The following is a 22,495-nucleotide window of genomic DNA, read 5'->3' on the forward strand; positions in this document are numbered from 1 at the left end:
CCTTGACCTCTGCTTCTCTTCTTGCGCCTCTGTTTCCCAAAGTAGTTTTACACTCTAATCACGCTGATGGAAAACGTTTACTACTCCATCTCATTACTGAGTGCATCCCGACACGCACACACTCTGATCTGGGGCACAATAGCAACATTTATACTGTTATAATAGAATTACATTATTAAAAAATTACTCTAGAAGCTAGTTGTGCTTAGTTATACCCGAGAGAATCCCCTTAGGTGATTTGTATGCTAAGAGTGACAGAGTGAACTGGCTCTCTGACATCTCCATGAGCCAGAGCTGACAATATTAAAGAAAGATCCATAAGACCATTCCCATCAGCAATTTCAAATCAATTCAGCGACTATTCAGTTCCGCCCAATGCAATGGCTTGTCGATATGAATACATTTTATATTACATCCAAATGCTAAAATCTAATGTTTTTAACTCTTCCTCTTTTGTGCCATCCTGATATTTCCATTTGTTTATTTTTTATCGTTTGCTTTTTCTGAAATTTAAAATAATATTTAACATTTATATTCATTTATATTTACATTTATTATAACATTTACACATGCACTTCCGTTCAAAGTTTGGGTTAGTAATATTTTTTTAATATTGTGAATATTTGTGTAACTGTAAAATATTATTACAAGTTGACAACTTCTTATTACAAGTCTATTTATTATATTAGATTTCATATATATTATGTAATTTATGTCTGTGATGCAAGGCTGAATTTTCAGCATCATTACTCCAGTCTTCAGTGTCACACGATCCTTCAGAAATCATTATAATATGATGATTTGCTGTATTCTTATTATTGATGTTGAAAACATTGAAAAAGCTTAATATCTTTGTGTAAACCATGATACTTTTTTTTCAGAATTATTTTATAAATGGAAAGTTCAAAAGAACAGCATTTATTTTGAATAGTTTTTTTGGTAACAATTTTTACTGTCACTTTTTATCAATTGAATGTGTTATGTGTGTGTATATATAATGTATAATATCACATCAAAACAATGATGGCTAAATATCTTGTACAACACTGATCGATTGACCGTCTGGGTGTCCGTTTTGCAGGATTATCCATGAGGATGGCTACTCGGAGGAAGAGTGCAAGCAGTATCGAGCGGTGGTCTACAGTAACACCATCCAGTCCATCATGGCCATCATTAAAGCCATGAGCAACCTCAAGATTGAATATGACGACAGTGGCAGAGCGGTGAGTACACGCAGCATTACCTCACCAAATAAATCACACACACACACCCAGAGATAAATCTGAGCCTGTGTGTAACACTGTACAGAGGCCCACCAGCCTCAGATGATCCTTTTGTAACATTCAAAATGTCTAAACTGCCACTTTTAATAAATTTAATGCATCCTTCCTGAATAAAAGTATTAACTTGTTAAAAATGGTTTAACTGTATTTTACGAGCCTGAGAATTTTCAAATGTAACTTGTTTTTTCTGTTAGAATGATGAAACTTGTGCACTGTGACCTGCAAAAATTGCATAAAGCTAGGCAGTTACAAATAGTGATTCCAGCCTTCTCTTGTCCTCCTTGTTGTGAGATATCCATTCTCGCATGAACAGTCCACTGGCCACATGAGAATAAGACCAAGAAAACTACAGCTTTTGTGCTGTAAAAGACAACAGATCAAACATTGCACAATAAATCTCTTTTATTCTGCTGTCTATGCACCGATTCTCAAAACTTGAAAAGTGTAAGGGAAAAAAGAGAACGAGCAAGTGAGTGTTAGCTTGCTATATAGGATGTCTAGAGAACAGCCTGAAGGCAGCAGTATGTTCAGTGCATCTGATCCACCTGAGGCTTTGGAGAAACACTGATCTCTATCAGCACAGATTTATCTGCACTATATTTTAGAATCATTGATAGTCTAGATTTACGGTCATTCACTGAATCTACAGGGTTAACACTGTCTGAATGTTAGGAAGTAGGATGCAGGAGTCTTTTAAAAGACTTTTTACTCGTCACAGCATCTTAAAAAAGCAGCACTCATGATGCAGAAAATGAAGTGAAGAATATGGCTTCTTTAAAACAATACAGATTCTTTTTTTTCTTTTTTTTTTGTAGCAGCAGTGTGTAGTTTAATTAGACGGATGAAGGGAGATATGGATTGTGTCTCCGCTCTGGGATTAGAGCTGTAAAGTGCTGTGAGAGAAGCTAACAACATCTCTCCATCACGTTTAATTAGTAAGAGAGGGAGATCTGTTGGAGACATTCCTCAAGTGTGAATCTTTCTTGTTTATGGTGTGTTTGATGAGGAATGTGCTAATTTATGTATTTTAAAATCGATAAGTCTCAGTGGGTTGTCTGAACGACTAGTTGATTAGTCTGTTAAGGAAACCCTGTAAGCTAGTTCAAGAGTCTTGTCCACCAGACAGCGATCAGATGCATTTCTGTGGGATTTATCAGGGGTGGTCGAGGGCTGTATTGGGAGAAACATCTTGTGGAGGTTACATATTACATAAAAATGTGTTAAACCTTGGTGTATATATCATACCTGCAAACTAGGCTAATTTCCCATAGACTGGAGTGAGACCTTAGACGTCTCTTGAGCTATCGCCATCTTTTTTGGCGCTCTTTAATGTGCCGTGAAAGATTGCATGGAGCGCAGTTGAACCAATCATCTCTTCCGCTTTACTACTAGTTACAGCACGAACTAAAGATGAATGAAGTGAACATCAGAAGGTGTGTTAAAAAAAGATACAGTACAACTCCGAAATCTCATGTAGTCGCTCAATCACTGTTTCAACTGTGAAAAAGGCATCAATAAACGGCTTGTAAACTGTCACATAACATCACATTTACCTCATAAAAGCCATTTAACGTCCAGAAACTGGTTAGTCAGCTAGAAAAATGTCCGGCAAAACACTTAAAAAAAAAATTTGAATGCTGTTTTACATGAATATTATGACATGAGTGAAACCGAAAGCTTTGTTTACAAAATAAATAATAGGTTAGCAAGTAAATGTTACATCGCAGCCATGGAAACGTTTAGATTCATGACGAATGAGAGCTTAAATTTAAGCTTTGATGGCTTTGTATTCTATTTTGCGATCTGGTCACCCGATTATCGACAAATTTAACAATATTCCATTAGTTATTTCACTGGACATAGAATCTCTTGTTTCTTTTCCCAAATCTTCACTCGCATGCCATTTTCTGGTAACTTTCTAGAAGACCTTAACTAGCTTGTTCAGGTGTGTTTGGGATTTGAGGAACCCTGGTTTTCATTGTACTCTACCTGATAGGCCCCAACTAAATCAATACGGTATATAGAATTTAATCTAATCAGAATCGAATCGAATTGGTAGCTTGTGAAACCAAATTGAATCGAATTGTGAAATTTGTCAATACCCAGCCCTAGTAAACGTTTTCATTTACTTGAAGCAAATGTTGTCTTTTCCTGTTATTTTCTTGTCAGAGTGCACTAGAATGCTTTGTTTATATTTCTTCTTGGTGAGGATGCCCCCAGGCCCTGTTTACACCTGGTATTAAGATGCTTTTTAGTCGATTGGATCTCAAGTTGATGATGCAGACACATACCCATTTACACCTGGTGTTTTAATCCTTCTCTTTTGTCCACTTTCAACCACTTCTGTCCTGACTTCTTCGAGGGGAGGGTCTCTGGGCGGATAAATGTTTGGGATTTTTTTCAGATGTTTCGATCTAATGGACAAACTAACAGTTCTCTAATAATTTTGGTACCATAGCAAAAATCTGTTTATTTAACCATACAAAATAATACATTAAAACATTAGCATTATAGCCTATTAGTCTCCATGAATAACTGCAAGATTTAATGCACAGATCTCTTTTGACTTATTTTTTTTTGTCGCAGTGTTTTCCGTGTCTCAAAGCAGTTCAGTTAACAGTAAATGCTGCTCCACATGAACTCATCTTTGCATCCGCTCTGAGTTTGGGTCACTCATAATGAGCATCTGGGAAAGCAACATGTGCCAACCATCTTCCCGAACTTGTACTAAGAAGCACTTATAAACTTTTGCTTCCTGCGGTTCTCTGCCAAAATAAAAGCTTGATGATTTACGGTTTGAAAATGAAGAAATTAAAGAGCCATGAATATTAGTATTATAATTTTACAGCTTTACTGTAATATACAAATATTATTTATTGCAATTTAAATCTGTTTTAATCAGAAAAAAAATGCAATTATATATTTTTCCCTTGATTGTGCAGCCCTGCTGTTTATAGATTTGAGTGATTTCTGACAGGTAGTAGAGATCCAATGTATTCCAAAAAAAAGATAACATTCTAAATACACTAGCGGAGCGGACCTTACAAATCACCATCTTGATCCATCCCTATGTTTGATTTGACTCTGTTACTACTCAATTTTAAAAACACTGAGAATGCAGAGCTGTGCAGAAGACAGGAAGTGAAACGTCGGCCAGTGTACCTTTTAAACCATATGAGTGAGTGCATGTGTTAACCATATGTCACAGTTTGAGAAGTGTGCTTTAGACACGTGGAAAACAGCATCCCATGGGGCTGATCGCTGTAACTACTAATTTTCTCTCTCTCTCTTTCTCTCTTCTCTTCTCTTGAGGCTGTAAATCTTTTAAAAGGCCTGTAACCATTCTGTCCTCTCTCTTTTCATATCTATTGGCTTTTTTCCCCCCCACCACCTAGTAAAAGAACTTGTATTCCTGTTGTGAAATAGATATTCAAGCAGTCCTTGAATTTACAAGCTACTTAACTTCTGAATTGTGAAACATTGTGCTTTTTCATCTTTACAATGTCTGTAATCTACAGTAGCACACAGTTTAAGAATTCATCACGTTCCCTAGAAGTGCAGGGTCGGTCGTGTCACACGTCTCTTAGCCCATCGCTTCTGCTCATGGCTCCGATGTTCCGCCCCAGGGCTGACTTCCTGTGACCTAGTTCATCTCAATGATGGGAGGGGTTTTGGCATGAGACTCCATCCCTTCAACATGCACTCTGGGAGGAGAAAGACGGATATGTAGGTAGACGGTTATTTTTGTAGTTCTGAGAGAACCGCAGAGGAAAACGTGTGGGAGACAGACAGGCAGGCTGCAAAGACACTCGTTAAATGGATCGAGACTCAGGCATGGTAGTAGAATCTAGAGGAGCTAGTCAGGTCTGGTTCATAGGCTCCTTCTCTCGGGGGATGCATAGCTCACATTTGTATACTGCACTTTAGACCTGCCTGGCAAATAAATCTTTAAATCAAGTAACCCCCCAAAGCACATATACACACGTGCACACAGCAAAAACTGTTGTCTAGGAAAAGCAAATATCAGATTTCACTTTTTTATATATATGTGCTAGTTTATGTATATTGAACTGTTAATGTGCATTATTTTTGAGGCAAATTTGCATTTGTTTGTTTTATAGGATGATGCCCGTCAGTTGTTTGCCCTATCCGGGGCGGCAGAGGAACAGGGTATTCTGCCTGACGACCTGGCCAATGTCATCACCAGACTGTGGGCTGATGGAGGGGTACAGAGCTGCTTCACCCGTGCCAGAGAGTACCAGCTCAACGACTCCGCTGCATAGTGAGTTCTCTTTCCGTTATTGGTCAGAAAAGATATTGACCTATGACCATTCGTCAATATTCATGGCAAACAAATATCATAGCACATAATGCTCAGCCTGTCAGATGATAAATATGCATTCACAGATGGAACAGGATGGTGCACTATAGCATTGTGGGTATTTTTCTTGGAATATAAACATTTCAAATATTCAAAAGTTTTATATAGACACTAAACCCACTCTGCTATTGGTCAAAATGAATGTTTTTTTCAAATGAACAGCTAAACTAAAACTGACACCTACCCAAGAGTCCCTTTAAATTCAAAATGGATAGAAAGATGAAATTGTCTGATGAGAGAGGGTAGGATCAGATCGATACGTCAAAGCGAGCAGAAACTCTGGCATTAACGGTCCGTTGAGAAACCAATTGCTATTAAATGGAGGGTTGGCCTGGGTCAGGATTTCCAAGAATTTTCCCATGCTTGATATACTCAGAATCAATCAGGGGTAGGCGGAGCGTTCCCTCACTGGGGGATCACAGTCGATTTGGCCTTGAATTAGGAAATGAATCATGATGTCATTTGTTGGTGGGAAAAGAGATTGCGGAAGGAAAGGGGGAGTTCTAATCTTAGTTTTCATAATATTTAGTTGTGTTTGCTAGGTTCAGCAGATGTTTATGTGAGAGGTTTTACAGCCTGTGTGTGTGTGGGTGGAGAGAAGTGTGGTTTTACAGAGGCAGCCACTCCTTCCCCACCCTCAGAACAAAGGCTAAAATGTCTGTCAAAAAGAAAACCTCCTTTTAGAGAGATGCAGTCTATAGAAATTATAATTAGCTTATATTAAAAGAAATATATAAAAATAGAAGCCCTCCACATACACTAGCGTTCAAAGGTTTGGAATCAGTACTTCAAAAAAAATACTTTTTAGCAAGGATGCATTAAATTGATCAAAAGTGATAGGTAAGATTTACGTTGTTACAAACTAATTCTGAAAAATGTAAAGGTCTATTCATAAAAAAATACTTGAAAAAGGTCTACATTGATAATAAGATATTAAATATACACACAATTAGTCGAGTTTGAGTTTAAATTGGCATAATGTATAGAAAATCTGTCATTATTGCTAAATGAACCCTGACAGGATATTTAGAACCCCAATGCCTACTAATTTCACATCTACTTGCCAAATAAATAAATAGATTTTTTAGTTTAAATCGTTTTATAATGTGAGAAGAAAGAGATTGCAGAGTGACATGAGACAATAACATTTTGACAATTCAAATTTTCCCCAAAAGTGTCTACCGTAATGGAGTATAGGTTGGCGCTTTGTGAAGACTAGTGGAGTTCATGTACGATCCATCTTTGTTAGAAACCTGCCCTCCCAAAACTAAGTTAGAAGCACACAGTTCTCTAGAAAACCAATGTATGCTGTAGCGTTAAGATTAGTTTTCACTGGAACTGGAATTGGAACATATTTTTCTTCCCTGAAATCTTCCCTGTCTCTGAACCAGAGCCAGACGTCCAGCACAGCTCCTGTTCCAGTGAATAAAAATAAAAAAACAAGACAAACTTCCTGTGCATCAAAGAAAATACCATATTGTTTGCACAGATCTTGCCATACACTCTTAATGTGTTCAGATTCAGAATAACAGTACTAGTAGTGCCTACATCAGTAAATAGCATGCACTGAATCCCATCAGATGTTTTATACTGGTGTATTATTTTGAACAGCCACTGTATTAAGTGCCTAGCGTTTGTGTATTGTTCTCATTAGAGATCCACAGCTTCAGTGTCAGACTGTACTCTTGGCTTTGATAAACTCTAGCTGCGTTTATCAGAGACATGACTTTAATTCCCCGAACCTTAAATGATAGCATGTGGTCATTAATCTCTCTCTACACACAGTCAGCACAGCCCTTAGTCCTGCACCCTACAGGCTAGATCTTTCGTTGCATAAATCACAGCACACCATGTACTTTAGTGTGAATAATAGAATAAATAAGTCTTCAAGAGAGCCATCCTCCAAAACAAAGCTCACTCCAGCTGAAATGTGAAACTAAATGTTTTGAAATGTCTTTTTTTTGGGAGAGGGTGGGGGTAGGGGTTGGGGGTTTGATTTAGGTAAGAACTACAAAGGCAGCTCTAAGCCATGCTTTGTGAAGAGGGATTATCAGCACTTTTCAATTTGATTTAGGTTGTGCTTGATTGTTTTAATGCCTGAGGATTCCAGTGGAGTGCGAGTGTCTGCGGGGATCCACACAATATTGAGAGACCGCTCTCAGGACTGAAAAACGTATAACATCTGCTATATTGAAAAGCCTCCACCAATCCTGTTTACACCTGGTATTAAAATGCGTTTTGGTCGATCGGATCACAAGTGCACGACACTAAATGCAGGTGTAAACGGGGTCTAAAACATTATGAGCTTGTCCACTTTCTACCAATTCCAGAGGTTGACGAAAACACATTTGATCGGATTGCTTTTTGTAGTGTACACACTAATGTGTCCGGACAGTTACAAAAGACCGCAAATGACGAATAACGTACAAAGCACAATGTTCTCTCACCATTCCTGATTTTTAACACACACTCACACGCTATCAGAGCCTGGTCTCTGTATGTTTTTCCATCATCTCCAGTCGCTTTCATATGTAAATAAGCAAGTTTATTTTGTCCATTAGATCGAAAGATCTGAAAAAATGCATACATTTACCTGCCCATAGAGCCTTGAAGAAATCAGGACAGAAGTGGATTAAAACAGCAGGTGTAAACGCGTTTTGGTCGATCAGATAACAAGTAGACGAGGGAGACAAATACCCATCTTAATACCAGGTGTAAACGGGCCTAAGAAAGAAAGAAAACAACTTGGAGGAACTTATGCTGTGTTTGTCTTTTGTGATGTTGAAAACTTGAATTCTTGGTTCGTCACGGAACCGCACATTTGAGCTGTAGTGGGATTGTACGGCATTAGGTGGAGCAATAACATTCAGTGTTTCTGGCAGGAGTTCTTGCCTACGCAGCTTATCCAAGCTGTGTTACTGTGAGTCTTTATCAGCCTTTGATTGGCAGCTGAATGAAGATCTGCATTGTCACTCTCGCAGCCTCCGAGACTTAGGCGGTTCGTCTGCTCTCTGTGTGCAATCGTCTAATCAGATTTCCAAACAGTGTTTTGCATAAGAACATCTAAGGCCTGTTCAAACCAATGCTGATACAACTGAGAGACAGAAGTGTACAATACTTTGCATTATATATACCATTTTATTTCAGTTAAATGCTGTTATTTTGAACTTTCTATTCATCAAAGAACCCTGAAAAGAAATTGTGCACAGCTGCTTTCAACATTGATGATTAATAATAATAAATGTTTCTTGAGCAGCAAATCGGCATATATTAGAATGGTTTCTGAAGGATCATGTGACTGAAGACTGGAGTAATGATGCTGAAAATTCAGCTTTGATCACAGGAATAAATTACTTTTTTAAATATATTCAAATAGAAAAACGGTTATTTTAAATTGTAAAAATATTTCACAATATTATGTTTAAATTATTTTTTTTTTTGGATCAAATAAATGAAGCCTTTGTGAGACTTCTTTTAAAACATCAAAAAATCTTACCGTTCTAATCATTTTGGCCACCACTCTATATAGTAATTGTATACATTAGTGAACATTGAAAGGGTCTAGTTAGAAGGAAATGCTATTATTTAAAAAAAGCAAATTGTTACATGTACCACCTTGTGTGTGTTTTGCAGTTATCTGAATGACATGGAGAGGATAGCCAAAGCAGACTACATCCCAACCCAGCAGGACGTGCTGAGGACCAGAGTGAAGACCACTGGCATCGTAGAGACACATTTCACCTTCAAAGACCTACACTTCAAGTGAGAAACCTCTACGCACATGGATGCCAATTTCACTCTGATTTTAACAGATTTTTTATTTATTCACACTCTCTAGTAGCTGCGATAACGTGTGTTTGCACACATTCGCACTTCAAACTCATCTGCCATATCGGAACAGCCTCCACTATTTCCGTTAGCTAGCAACACCCTCTTTAACCCTCAATGGAATCAAGGAATTAATTCCATGACATCCATGTGTTCTGGCCTGAGGTTTTGGGATTAATTTCTCTTAAAACTGTTGAGGGCGTTTGGTTTTAGGAGTTTATGGGATTTAGCAAGGCTGGAATGATTCTCTTTGAATGAGTCTGCTTTAATCTACAGAAGAAATGTCAGCCCAACCTTTAGAAAGATCAAACACAAGCCAGCTGTCCAAGATGGTCTATTACTTTATTTAATGACTTGTAAATCATATTATGTATCGTGTGTAAAAAAAGAAAAAGAAAGAAAATACCACACAAGAGGGAGGATGATTATGGAATTTCCTAGAAATGCCAATGACGCCTTTTCCAGGTCCACACGGTTAAAGAGACAAATGTTTGACAGACAGAAATAAATGACTCCTGCAACAGACATGAAGTCCCAGCTCTTCCATCCTCCCTCCCAGTCTCATCCATTCTGCTTTCAACCCCTCCATTACCATAGAAACAAAGCTCAGACTCAAATGTCAACAAATGCCAGTGACACATGTGAACGTCCGGACCTAAAGAAGAGGAACGGACATAATAAACCTCTCTAAGGCCATCAGAATACGGAGTCAGCAACCTCAATTTTCTGCTGACAAAACATTGAAAATTTTCCACAAATTTCCAGTAGACAAAAACGAGCTCTGGGAACGTATGGTTTGTGGAAACTAGATGTGACCTAGAATGAGGAGTGTTGTCGTCATTTACTTGCCCTCAGGTCATTTCTATTTTGTCAAATAGGACAAGACATAATAAATACAGTCCATACCACATGTACCTTATTTCAAGTCTATTAAGCCAATACAATAACTAATGCGTTTGGTTAAGACATGGTTGGAGGAAACAGTATGGTATGTTTGGATTGTTTATCCAAACATTATGACAAAACTATTCCTTTAGGACAATATGACATTTTAAACAGGCTGTTCTTCTGCCCATTACATCTTTATTACATTTGCGTCAAATTAAATAACCTGTCTGCTTATTTGGATGGTTGTATGTTCTGTCTGGTTTTGTTGGTTGTTCGGGGAATTTTTTGTCATTGATTACTTGTACATTTGTCTGTATATACTGCTGGCCATTTACATGCGTCTCATCTCTCTCTCTCTCTCTCTTTCTCCATAGGATGTTTGATGTCGGCGGCCAGCGTTCAGAGAGAAAGAAGTGGATCCACTGTTTCGAAGGTGTGACGGCCATTATCTTCTGTGTGGCCATGAGTGCGTACGACCTGGTGCTGGCTGAGGATGAAGAAATGGTGAGATCCTCTTAGCTTTTACCCCAGATCAGTTTATAATTCATGAAACTATTAAGAATCAAAGAGGCTGCACTTCTACACTTCTGCACAATTTGTTGTGTTAGTCAAGGTTTAATTTAGTTCTTTGTGACCGTGTTTCACCCTCTGTATTGTTAGAATTAAATATGCTGCTTTTCTACCGCACCTTTAAGACTTCTTCATGTATGATATACGGCATAGACTGCCGTTCAAAAGTTTGGGTTTGGTACGATTTTTTTAATCGAAAGTAGTCAAAACAGTAATATTGATAAATATTATTCCTGATTGCAAATCATTACTCCAGTCGTCAGTGTCACATCCTTCAGAAATCATTCTAATATGCAATTACATTTCTTATTAATATCAATGTTGAAAACTGCTAAATATTTTTGTGAATACATTGTTTTTCATGATTCTTTGATGAATAGAAAGTTCAAAAGAACAGCATTTTTTTTTATTCTAATTTTTTTGTCAAATTCTAAATGTGTTTACTGTTACTTTTGATCCATTTAATACACAAGTACTAATTTCTTTCTTTAAAAATAAAATAAAAAAATCTCTCTGACCCAAGCTTTGGAACGGTAGTGTAGTTCATTCATCAATACAGGCCTGAATAATGAACCGGTTCTTAATTCCACCACAGAATCGAATGCACGAGAGTATGAAGCTCTTCGACAGCATCTGCAACAACAAGTGGTTCACCGAGACCTCCATCATTCTCTTCCTCAACAAGAAAGATCTGTTTGAGCAGAAGATCATACACAGCCCCTTGACCATCTGCTTCCCTGAGTATGCAGGTACTATAAAACAGCCAACGTCCCAATAAATCATCTAAATCAAGTGCACAAGTGCTCCAGAAGTGCTGTTGAGTGCTTCAGTTCAATAAAATGCAACCTCATTGCTTTACCTATGCATTAAAGAAAACATGAAATCAATACAGACCTTTTTAGTTTCTTAATAATTGTACCTGGTCTTTTTGTGCAATAAAAATGAAATAGTTTAATCATATTAAATTGTTCATATTAATTTATCATCTTTTATTTTAGATTGTAGCATTAATATCAATAATACATATTAATAGTCAGATACAAAAGAAGTTGCGTAGCGGTTTATGGAGGGACAGAAGCTCTCCGATTTCATCAAAAAGATATTAATTTGTGTTCAGAAGATAAACAAAAGTCTTGCGGGTTTGGGACGACATGAAGGTGAATAATTGACAATTTAAATTTTTGGGTGAACTAACCCTTTCATTGCCTACTTTTCACGATCCAATCAAATGCTCATAAATCTGTCCTACATTATTTCAGGCTGAATATTCGTTTCCACCCTGAAATGCATCACATTACAGAAGTTAAAATGTGTTGCTAATGCCATATTCATGTTGTCTTTGAAGCATGCATGCATGTGAAAAACAGACCAATCCGAACCAGTTTAATTCAGGCATTTCCAGTCTTTGTGAGGCTGTTCACTTCAAGTGCTCATCAAGTGGTTTATTCAAATGAGGTCCACTTTGGGTGTCCATCAATGTTGATATCCAAAAGGCCAGCAATTCATTATATCCCATGCAGAGTAGTGCATGGGACATCCATCTAACACAGAGCAAGCGGCTTTGATATCCATCAATTGGAAGAGATCTTGTCATTTTAATGATTAAAGTGGGAATCATTGCGAGTGTGAACTTTCGATTTCATGTTGTTTTCCAATTTTTCTGGCTTCCTGTCTTCCACTTATTTTCTGTCTTTCCGTCTCCATCCTTCCCTGCTGTTTTCTCATTGTGCTTTTGTATTTCCCCTCCCGACAAGGTGCCAACAACTACGACGAGGCGGCCGAGTACATCCGCAGCAAGTTTGAGGACCTGAACAAGAAGAAAGAAACCAAGGAGATTTACCCTCACTTCACCTGTGCCACAGACACCAAGAACGTGCAGTTCGTTTTCGACGCGGTCACCGACGTCATCATCAAAAACAACCTGAAGGATTGTGGGCTCTTCTAGAGCACTAAAACAGGAAGGTGAGTCGAGGTAAGAAGAAATGCACACAAAAAAACAGTGTCCTGTCTAGTTGTACTACTGCTTGGCATTTTAACTTATTTCTCTTCCTCTTTTAGATTACTTGAACGGTTTTGATGACCAGAGGAAGCAGGGGTGGAATACGTCCCGGGCATCTGCTCTGGCCAACCACGACGATAGCTCAGAGGAGCCCGACACAATTTCAATGATTGCCAACAACCTTAGCCTCTGTCCTCCCTCCCTCCGGACACCGTCCCATCATTGTGTTTGACATTTAATATCTGTATTAATAACTCCTTGGGCTATGACACAAATCGCCAACTGTTGTATTATCCATTGTCCATTTGTGTTGTTTATTTTCTCTCCTTTTGTTCATTTTTTTTTCTTCTTCCCCCGAGTAATAGCAGAGGCGACAAAATGTTTTATATGATACTTTCATTTTACTCTAGGGAATATGATGTGCAAATTTTATTAAACTTTTAATTGCATAATGCTTATTTTTTAAACAACCAGCAGGCATTGGATATAGAGTATGATTGAAAAAGGAAAGCGCTTTTTTTATGATGTTTACATGACGTCCTTGTTGATAGCTAAATGGAAAGTTTTCCTGCATGATAGAAGATAGCAAATATATCAATACAAGTAATCAGTTCACATCAGCGTAACATTCCTTTTTAAAATTAAATTTAAAAAAGTACAAAAACAACAAAAAATTATAAAAAAAGCACAAAAAAAAGCTTCACAAATGGAGAAAGAAATGCTAAAATGTAACTGATATTTAAAGTATGTACGTAACAGTATCTAACAATCTTTTTTTCTTCTTTTCTATCTTCTCATTCCTCTTTCTAGCATTCTGTTTGTGCCTTGACTTCCGTTTACAATGGACTTTATTTTCTCGCCCAGTTGTCCTACTGTACGTAAACATTTCTGCTCCAGAAATTTCACACCATGTAAGAATAAATAGTGATTAATAATGGAAATCTAATTGAGAAAAAGGGTAGTGTTTTTTTGTTCCTTTTTTTTTTTGGTAAAGAATAAAGTTCTTTTGAAAGTCTTATATAATGATTTAATTTAAATAAAAGTTCATTCACTAGATGAAGCTCTGCCACCTGTGGTTTTTATTTCAAGTGTACATATTGTGGAGGTTAATAAGTTCATTTCAGTGGCTGAATAATTAAATTAATAGGCTATCAAATCGCACTAATTAAATAGACATTTAAGGACTTGCTGTATGGCATAAACTGGAACATTTTCTAATTTTAGTATATTATGCTTTTGCTGAAATTGGCTAACCATTACCTGGATAGGTCTGTAACTAACTTAATTATTTAAGAACATTAAGATTAATTTATTTTCTAAGATCAGACAGCTGGAAGATAAGGCTCGTTGCTGAATTAAACAAGTAACTGGGTCCTGTTACTGTTGAAAGACAGAAAATCTCAGGTTAATTAATCACTGAACATATGCTTCTCAAAATTATTACTCATTTGGAAACCTCTCACACACTGTAATCTAACCTGGGTTTTGAGCTTTTCCAGTAAACCTCAACAAATGAATGTAAAATATGGTTTTAAGATCTGAACTAAATTAGTGTTTGGAGAGTAAAAAAAAAAAAACGGTGACAGGCTTCAACTCACCATTACGCCCCTTGTATGCTGTCTTTTGACAGACTGACACTGTCATCTAGTGGCTGTTTTTTGAAATGGCACCATATACTATATTAGCCTATTATCAATCTTTTTAACAATTAAATCTACATAATCTCACTTCTCATAAACAGATTTGACCCACCTTGTCGTTCTGATCTAAATAATGCCGATGAATTCTCAGTTCATTCCGCTTTAGCGTGAGCGTTAATTCACAATTAACAATTAATATCACAAAGAAAAAGTGAGAAATAACAATTTCTCAAATTAATTTCCAGCTCACCTGCCATTCAAAAGAAGTTCAGTGAAATCTTATGTTCGACAAACTGATGTACTGTGTGTGTGTACACCAAAGAATGAACGACACTTGTAGCTATACACAAATACGCCGGATTTGTGTACATATTAAAAGTAAAACTAGTACTAAGTAAACAAAAAAATCTAATAATTTCATAAATAAAATATTCAGTGGTTTATTACATTATTTTCCTTACAAAAAGCAAAGCTGGTACACACAGAATCCGTTTTTTATGCGTTCCAATGCGCTGATTTTATTTATTTATTTGTATCATAGGATTTGTATATGCGCGACACCGATGTTGACGGTTACGAACTGCTCTTTCAGCTCCTCGCGCGTGCGCGCCGCTTTTTGCGGCATTTTTTTAAATTTAAAAATGCACGAGTCACGACCACAGTCGATCTATGGTCACGACGACATATGACTTTTTGGTGTGTGTGAACTGGTGGCTGATGTAGAAATACTAATTGTAAGTAGCCTATAGTATTTTGACAGAAACTGTAATTACAATACATTTTTGGACGGAACATAATGTTTTTATAATGTTTATGCATGTAACGTTAACGTTAGGCTATGGCAGGCCTACTGTTGAGCTGTGTAAGGTGCTCCCCCGCTTTCCATTCGCTTTCTATGTAAACCATGCGCTATTACAGACATGTCTGATAGTTGCGTTCGTCATGTCTCACATATTTTGCAGCGTCTCGCGCAAAACACAAATAATAATTTGTATCGCAAAACAGCAGGTGTTGTCGCGCTGTATGAGTACAGCCATGTGACCCGACAGCAGCAGAGCTCCTGTGATGGAGAGCAGAACCACAAACCAGGGCTGTGAATCCCAGAACTCACTCACTCAACAGAACACACGCGCAGGTACATGCATCTATTATACAGAGTGTCTATTATTAGAAAAAAAAAATCATGTAGGCTGATATTAAATACTCACTGTGGTGGTTGTGGTTGTACTTGCAGTGGGTTTAATGGCACGGCGGTTATGAAAGTGACCATTTCAGTGCTGTATTTCCCATCAGACACCTGGATGGTAACCTCAAACATAGTGTCATTATAGACACATTCTGGTATATAGGAGAAGAGGGTTTTTTTAAATGTCAGGCTCAAACCATTCATCTGGAAACGGTCCACGATGGCACCTTTGACAACATAAACATGGTGCTGTTGTTGAGTGTGTGATCATTTAGGCCTATGTATAATAGTGGATATTTGTTGTTCAGCTTTGACTGTTGAATTCATAGTAATTATTGTGATGTTAACATTGGTGATTGTGCAGCAGAGGGTGACAATGGGAAGATAATGGATTTATATGAGAGTGGGTAACAGACTGGAGAGTTATCCTTTACATTCTGCACTAAAAGAGAAAGAATAATGTGAACGTCTGCCTCACTTTTAACTTTTCAGAAAAGTGTCTGTAGTAGTCTCACTCTCAACTGGTTGGTTGTGACAATGCTACTACAGTAAATGCAATATTATGCAGCAAAAAAGGCATTAACATTGATTTAAAGCAAAATATTTTCTTCTTTTAAACGCGTATTATGCCACAAGTTCCCCCGTCACTTAACAATATGGCTAATACATAGGCATGTGTGTGTTTTTGTATTCAGTATTCAGCTGGTAAATCACACTTTAGCTGTGACTGTCCAGTTCTGTAGCCAAATACAGCTGTCCAACAGATTGAAAAAGCAGGACGGATGCAGCTGGACAATGTGATTATTGTACTAGAGGGAAATTGAAATGATCATTTTAAATTACGTTTTGAGTATAATGGACCATTTATGAGCATTTAAGTTGGGATGATCCATGATCTCACCTCCGACTGGATCAATGGTGAAACCTGAGTCTCCTCCTGAGATGGATTTAAAGGGCCAGTCTCAATTCACTGTCGTCAGGGACGGGCAGCACCAATGGACCCACAGTCTGAGGGTCAAACTCATTTACTGGAGTGACTGTGATCAGGATCTGGATTTCGGCTGGAGAGAAAATGCAACTGGAATCACTTTTGACTGCAGTTCATACATATTTGAAATCCATTTTATGTTCATATGACCGTCTAACTTACTGGGTGAATTCAAAATGTCAATTATTTTGTTTGTTTGTCAGGGAATTTATTCCCAGAGCTGTAATTATAATTTATTTATATTCATTTGGTGTCATATTTGTACACCTTAGATATTTAGTTAATTTCAACTGAAAAATTAAACATATTTGTATACTTATCAAATCTGATGCTATTGATTGACCATATTGATTATATTTTCTGGTACATTGCTTATTGACTCCTGAGAGACCAATATGGGCTTCTAATGATGAGGAATAAAATAAAAATGCTGTAAAAATGAAAATTATTTAGGAGCTTTGTGACATGTTAAAGCAGGGTTAGAGCCAATGGCTACCATCAACTGTTTGATTACCAACATTTTTCTGAATATCTTATTTTGTGTTCAACAGAAGAAAGAAACTCACACAGGTTTGGAACAACATGAGGGTGAGTAAATGATGACAACATTTTCATTTTTGGATGAACTATCTCTTTAACATCAGAAGATTTTATGCATAGAATATTCTGGTTGTCAACATACTGCCTTACCAAAGACTTTGTAGCCACAATGCGTATATATTAAAAATGCACTGCTGAATTATTAGATTTTGATACCTTACTGTCGGATTATGTATTTAATTCAGTAATAATGCTGAATATATTAATATATTATTAATCATATAGCCTGTTAAAGTACACTTAGCATACGTAAAGTAACACAAAATATACAATCATTTCTAGAACTTTAATGGGATTCTGTAATATTATAGGCCTATAATAATATGTAATCCACAATACATTCATATAAATCCATAATATAGTAAAAACCTAAAGAAAGTAATTAAATAAATAAACGTAATTGTTTTATTTCCGGAGTTGTTCTGGCAGCTTTTAAAATGTAAATTTGCATATTAGAAAATCTTAAATCATACCAACACATCAAATTATTAAATATTGCACTATACATGTAAATATTAAACACAAATTCCACCAAATATTGCTGGTAATATTTAATTAAGGGTACACTGATAGAACTTTCCTGTATACAGGGAATTCTGTGACAGGACACAACACACATTTGCTGTACATATTTTTCTATTTAGAAAGTGTGTGTAAAGTTTAGATGAACTTCTCTCTTTGTGCAGATATTGGTAAATGTTCTTTTTACACTCCCTTGGTTGCTTGGAAGTCTGAATTACTAGCACTGGAAATGTGCCAGTATAAATTAGTTTAAGGGTCAGTCTGGTCTAGCTGAACTTTGTCCTTATTTTTATATAGATGAAAAGCAAACTGATTGTAGACCTGTAGATTACTGTTGTTGTGAACACTAACTTTAAGCAGCATGTGTTGGGTTGTTTCTGTTCGGTGAAGGCAAATAAAGAAACAAATCTTGAAGACATGCCCGGGTTGCTGATCTGACTTGTAGTAAACTTGTACATTAAAGTGTAACGCTTCAGGAAGATCACGTTAACAACCAGGATGAAGTGGCCATCTTTAACACAATGGGTGGAATCACAGGTTTAGGCAATTGTTCACACGTTTTCCTATATGTAAACTGGATTGCCACATTTCAGCTTTGCATCACAAAAGGATCAACATTATTGTACAGCCATGTTTTTGTGTGCAGGCCTAATCCTCCAAACACCTAATCGAACCTAATGTGTCACAGATTAGGATGGGAGAAAAATAAAGAATGGAAACATGAATGGGAAGATTTTACTCTAATTACAATAAACACATTGACATCAACCCCATGTGGCTTTGTGGGAAATTCGTTGAATTAGTTGAGAAAATAGTATTTTCGCACAACTAGGCTAAAGTTTATTTTCAGAAAATGCAAAAAAATAAAGAAGAAAAAAAAAAGAAATCGGACGATGCTGCATTTTCTCCGACCGCCAGAGGACGCTGCTCAACACGCCGTGAATCTCTCTACACATGCACATTATCTGGGAATGTTTCAGTTATGCTGATAACAGCAGGGTAAGTGAATTTGAGATCTGCGTCTCTGAAACATCAGTACATCTTTAACATATTTAAAGATGCGAAAATAGGATTCTCAAATGAACAACTTTGGGCGAAGACATACATGTCTCCTGGCAGCCTAAATGTGTTCCTATATTAAAGATGACGATGGTTTTCTAATAATTCAACATGGCTGCTTAACGGTATAGATTCAGTTTTTAAGCTTAGTATTAGTATGTTATGTTAAAATGAACAAGATATGAATTAACAAATTGTACTGTGCACGCATCAACAGCACGACATCTTGCCACTTCAATGCTTGTTTCCTTGCCTTTCAGACCAAGAATAGCAGCACAATTTAAAGTACGTAACATAAATATCTTAAGAAGTGCCTATTATGTGTTAAGTTAAATTATGCAGATAGATAGATAGAAAGAAAGAATATCGGGATTATGTCTTGTGTTGGATATTTTCTGTGGTTCTTTGGCATCATTGAATATTCTCATAATTTGAGCGAGGGTGGAAACGAGCGCTCAGATTTCAGGCGAGCTCTGATTGGCTCCATCTGCGATCATTTGATTGGATCGCGCCGCGATGCTGCGCTGTGATTGGCTGAGACGCCCATGCTAGAATGACACAGACGCACATTATATGAGCTTGTCTGCAGTGAGGGGCTCATGATCTGGAGTTTGAGTCACAACAGCCACATCTGCACTGACTGGATTGTACTGATTTTGTGCTTCACAACAAATGTAAGTGCAAGACTTAGTTCTACATTTGATCAGCTTCATGCATGTTTTGTTTTACCTGATAAAAGTTACTTTTGTTTTCCTAATTATTAAAATGCAAAATCACATTTATTGCTTTATTTAACTTTTTTTTTTTTTGCTTTATTTTACTTTCGCAAAGCATGATGTTTCATAATTTTTTTTTTCTATTTCAGGAGTATTTAAAGGTACTGGATTTTTGATTGTCATCATTCCAGAATCATGGTAAGCATGCCTCTAAATCACCTCTCCACACACACTTTGTCTGGTTAATTACAATAGATTGTTTACTCTGTAGAACTACACTGATTGGTCATCACTTTACATTATGTGCAGCAAAGGATTAGTTATTGTGAAGTAATGTCCGTTGCTGAAATTTTAGCATATGGAATGACATCTGGACCTCATGCCAATCTGTGCATATAAATAATGCCAGTCACTCGACCCCGTCTGCATGCTATTATTGCTGCGTTCACATGGTATCCACACTCTGTGTTTCTGAGCTGTTTTGTCCATTTAGATACAGATTTCAGCAAATATGTTTAAAAAAAAAAACAAGATCTGTATCTGCCCAAAAAGCCAGAGAAGTTTCCCAAAGAGGGAAGATGTTGGTGTTGGCACTCATAGTTTGGAAAAATACTCATGCATTGGAGTATTTCAGACAGATGAAACAGAATTAGGCACTTGCATTGTTGTGCTGGTTTTATTAGACATTAATATGCATTTGGGTGAATGCAACTACATCAAACACTGCAGTAGTAGCATTTATTGGTTAAGTTAGGAACTGGGATTTGTTGTCAATAGAAAACCTTTTGAGACTGTTAATCTCAGACTTATGTGGTCATATTTCCATTTTCCATATTTTGTTTTACGGTCTATGAATAAATGATGTAGCTTCACTCTTAAAAGCAAGTAGTTTGTATATAAATTGGAATTTGCTCATTTCACCCATTTCAAATGAGGAAGCTATTGCTTTTCCATTTCTTGATTATGATTTGTGTGTATGTTTGTGTACATGTTTCTGACAGCATGGATGGAAGGTGTGGTAATTACTCTTTTGAAAAGATATATTTCAGGTGTGGCGAGTAACAGGTTTATTCTTACTGATTAGTAGTAGTCATCCATCCTTTTTGATAGCTGGGCGTGAGTGTGTCCACACCATGTGCTTTCATCGGTTGTTCAGTTTCCCTCTACCTAGAATAGAGTGGTTTTTCAGCTCCTCCAGATAAATAGAGCCATGCCCTCTCTAACAGTGCAGGTCCAAGCCTGTTTAATGAGCATGATTAGTCAATCAGGACAACAAAACTAAAAGGAGGGTGACCCAAATTGAATCTAGTGGTGGTTATCTTCTAATTGTAGCTTGAGCTTAACTAAAATATAAGTATGCATTTCAATTTGCACTGTTTCTTACTGTTTCTTTCTGTCTCTTTGCAGTTGTGTCTACAGGAATCTGGCGACTGTCTGCGGGAACAGATGCGTTATATGATGCGATCCCTGCAGGATCTAAAGCATTTGCGGCGGAGCTGCGCAGCGCCCCCTGTCGGACCTCCAGTGAGGTTGCGTGCTTGCAAGCAGCTGATAGCCCAACGAGAACGGCGAGCACGCTTGAGGATCAGCGATGCCAGTGAGGCGAGCAGTTACGACTCGGCCTGCTGTCTGTCTAGCTCTCTGGAGGAGGAGGACACCGCCGGCGACCCATCGGCTGTTAGCTCACCGAGCAGCGAGCGGAGTCTGGAGTTTGATTCGGGTTACTCTGAGGCCTCCTGGCAGGACGAAGGAGTGGTGTTACGTCGCGCCAAAAACATCCGCGTATCTTCGTCTGCATGTCTTCGCACCAACCAGGCGGCCAACTCACGAGTGCGTCCGAAGTCAACTTCCGATGCTTGCTTGGAAAGTTGGACGGCGTTTGAGACCGCTAGTGACCCGGATGACTGGACTACGTCACTACTCACCCGCGGGCGTAACCGGCAGCCGCTAGTGCTGGGAGACAACAGCTTCGCTGATCTCATTCAGAACTGGATGGACTTACCGGAATGTCCAGAACAGACGGAACAAAAGCACAGTTCTGGACGCAGTTTCGCTAAAGACTTCATGGTAAATGTCAAGCGGAGGATAGCCGGGATTTCGCGGAGTGCTGATGGGCAAAGAAAATCGTCAGATGGTACAAAGCTGAGCAAATCAATTATGGCTCCCAAACGACTTTCTTGCCAAGTTGACGTACAACACAAAATGCCATTCTTCTATAAATCCCACACAGGTCTGAACGAACTGGACACAGATTTCTTCAAGTTTACGGCACACATGAAATCTGGAAGCAGAATGCCCATTGTCTGTAATGACATTATTGGGTACATATGACTACAGTTAGGTTGCTAAAAACTGGACATTATCTAAATGGACTAGGCCTATATCTCCAGGAGAGACTAAATATTATTTTTTATAAAAAGCTTTGTCCGTAATCCTATGTAAAATGCACAAAAATAAAACAATTACAAAATCATACTGGTCATTGCATTGCTCTTGGTGGCGGCCTCCATGAGCTCGATGTTTGAAAGGAAATTCATGCAGCTAAAAGGATTTTTTTGTTCGCTCAGCCTGTCATTATCGCAAAAAAAAACTAAAAAAACAGACAGGGTCCAGACATGAAGACAAGGGGTCTTATTTCACCCTGAAGGGGTTTATTTTGTGATAATGACCGGATGTGATAACCGGTGATAATGTACATTATCAAGTATATACCTGTGTTTACACATACAAACAGTACAAATGTTTTTTTTTTTTTTTAAAGAAATAAATACTTGTATTTAGCAAGGACACCTTACATTGATCAAAAGTGACAGTAAAGACATTTATAAAGTAAGA

The 22,495-nt window shown here is 37.5% G+C and overlaps 2 protein-coding genes and 1 long non-coding RNA gene across 6 annotated transcripts in view; all 3 read left to right on the forward strand.

Moving 5' to 3' along the window:
* The window catches only part of gnai2a (guanine nucleotide binding protein (G protein), alpha inhibiting activity polypeptide 2a), a 54,573-nt gene extending 40,568 nt beyond the window's left edge, over positions 1-14,005 (forward strand). For 2 of the 4 annotated variants that reach the window (XM_079596565.1, XM_079596567.1), the window contains 7 exons: positions 1,082-1,223; positions 5,405-5,565; positions 9,298-9,426; positions 10,755-10,884; positions 11,546-11,699; positions 12,705-12,922; positions 13,009-14,005. In XM_079596565.1, the coding sequence (XP_079452691.1) occupies positions 1,082-1,223; positions 5,405-5,565; positions 9,298-9,426; positions 10,755-10,884; positions 11,546-11,699; positions 12,705-12,895 (907 nt within the window). In that variant the 3' untranslated portion in view covers positions 12,896-12,922; positions 13,009-14,005. The remainder of the gene's footprint in view (positions 1-1,081; positions 1,224-5,404; positions 5,566-9,297; positions 9,427-10,754; positions 10,885-11,545; positions 11,700-12,704; positions 12,923-13,008) is intronic. The other 2 variants (XM_079596566.1, XM_079596568.1) reach the window with 1 other exon arrangement.
* A 1,208-nt stretch (positions 14,006-15,213) lies between these two features.
* On the forward strand, positions 15,214-19,270 carry LOC306990776. Its single transcript, XR_013795932.1, has 3 exons — positions 15,214-15,323; positions 15,595-15,724; positions 17,315-19,270. It is a non-coding gene; the product is annotated as an uncharacterized lncRNA (long non-coding RNA).
* A 14-nt stretch (positions 19,271-19,284) lies between these two features.
* inka1a (inka box actin regulator 1a) lies at positions 19,285-22,281 on the forward strand. Its single transcript, XM_079598025.1, has 3 exons — positions 19,285-19,618; positions 19,810-19,858; positions 21,068-22,281. The coding sequence occupies exons 2-3, from the start codon at positions 19,856-19,858 to the stop codon at positions 21,989-21,991; spliced, it is 927 nt and encodes a 308-aa protein (XP_079454151.1). The 5' UTR covers positions 19,285-19,618; positions 19,810-19,855; the 3' UTR covers positions 21,992-22,281.
* The last annotated feature ends 214 nt before the right edge of the window (positions 22,282-22,495 follow it).

This window comes from Phoxinus phoxinus (genome assembly GCF_949152265.1).
Source record: "Phoxinus phoxinus genome assembly, chromosome: 22".
Classification (NCBI taxonomy): domain Eukaryota; kingdom Metazoa; phylum Chordata; class Actinopteri; order Cypriniformes; family Leuciscidae; genus Phoxinus; species Phoxinus phoxinus.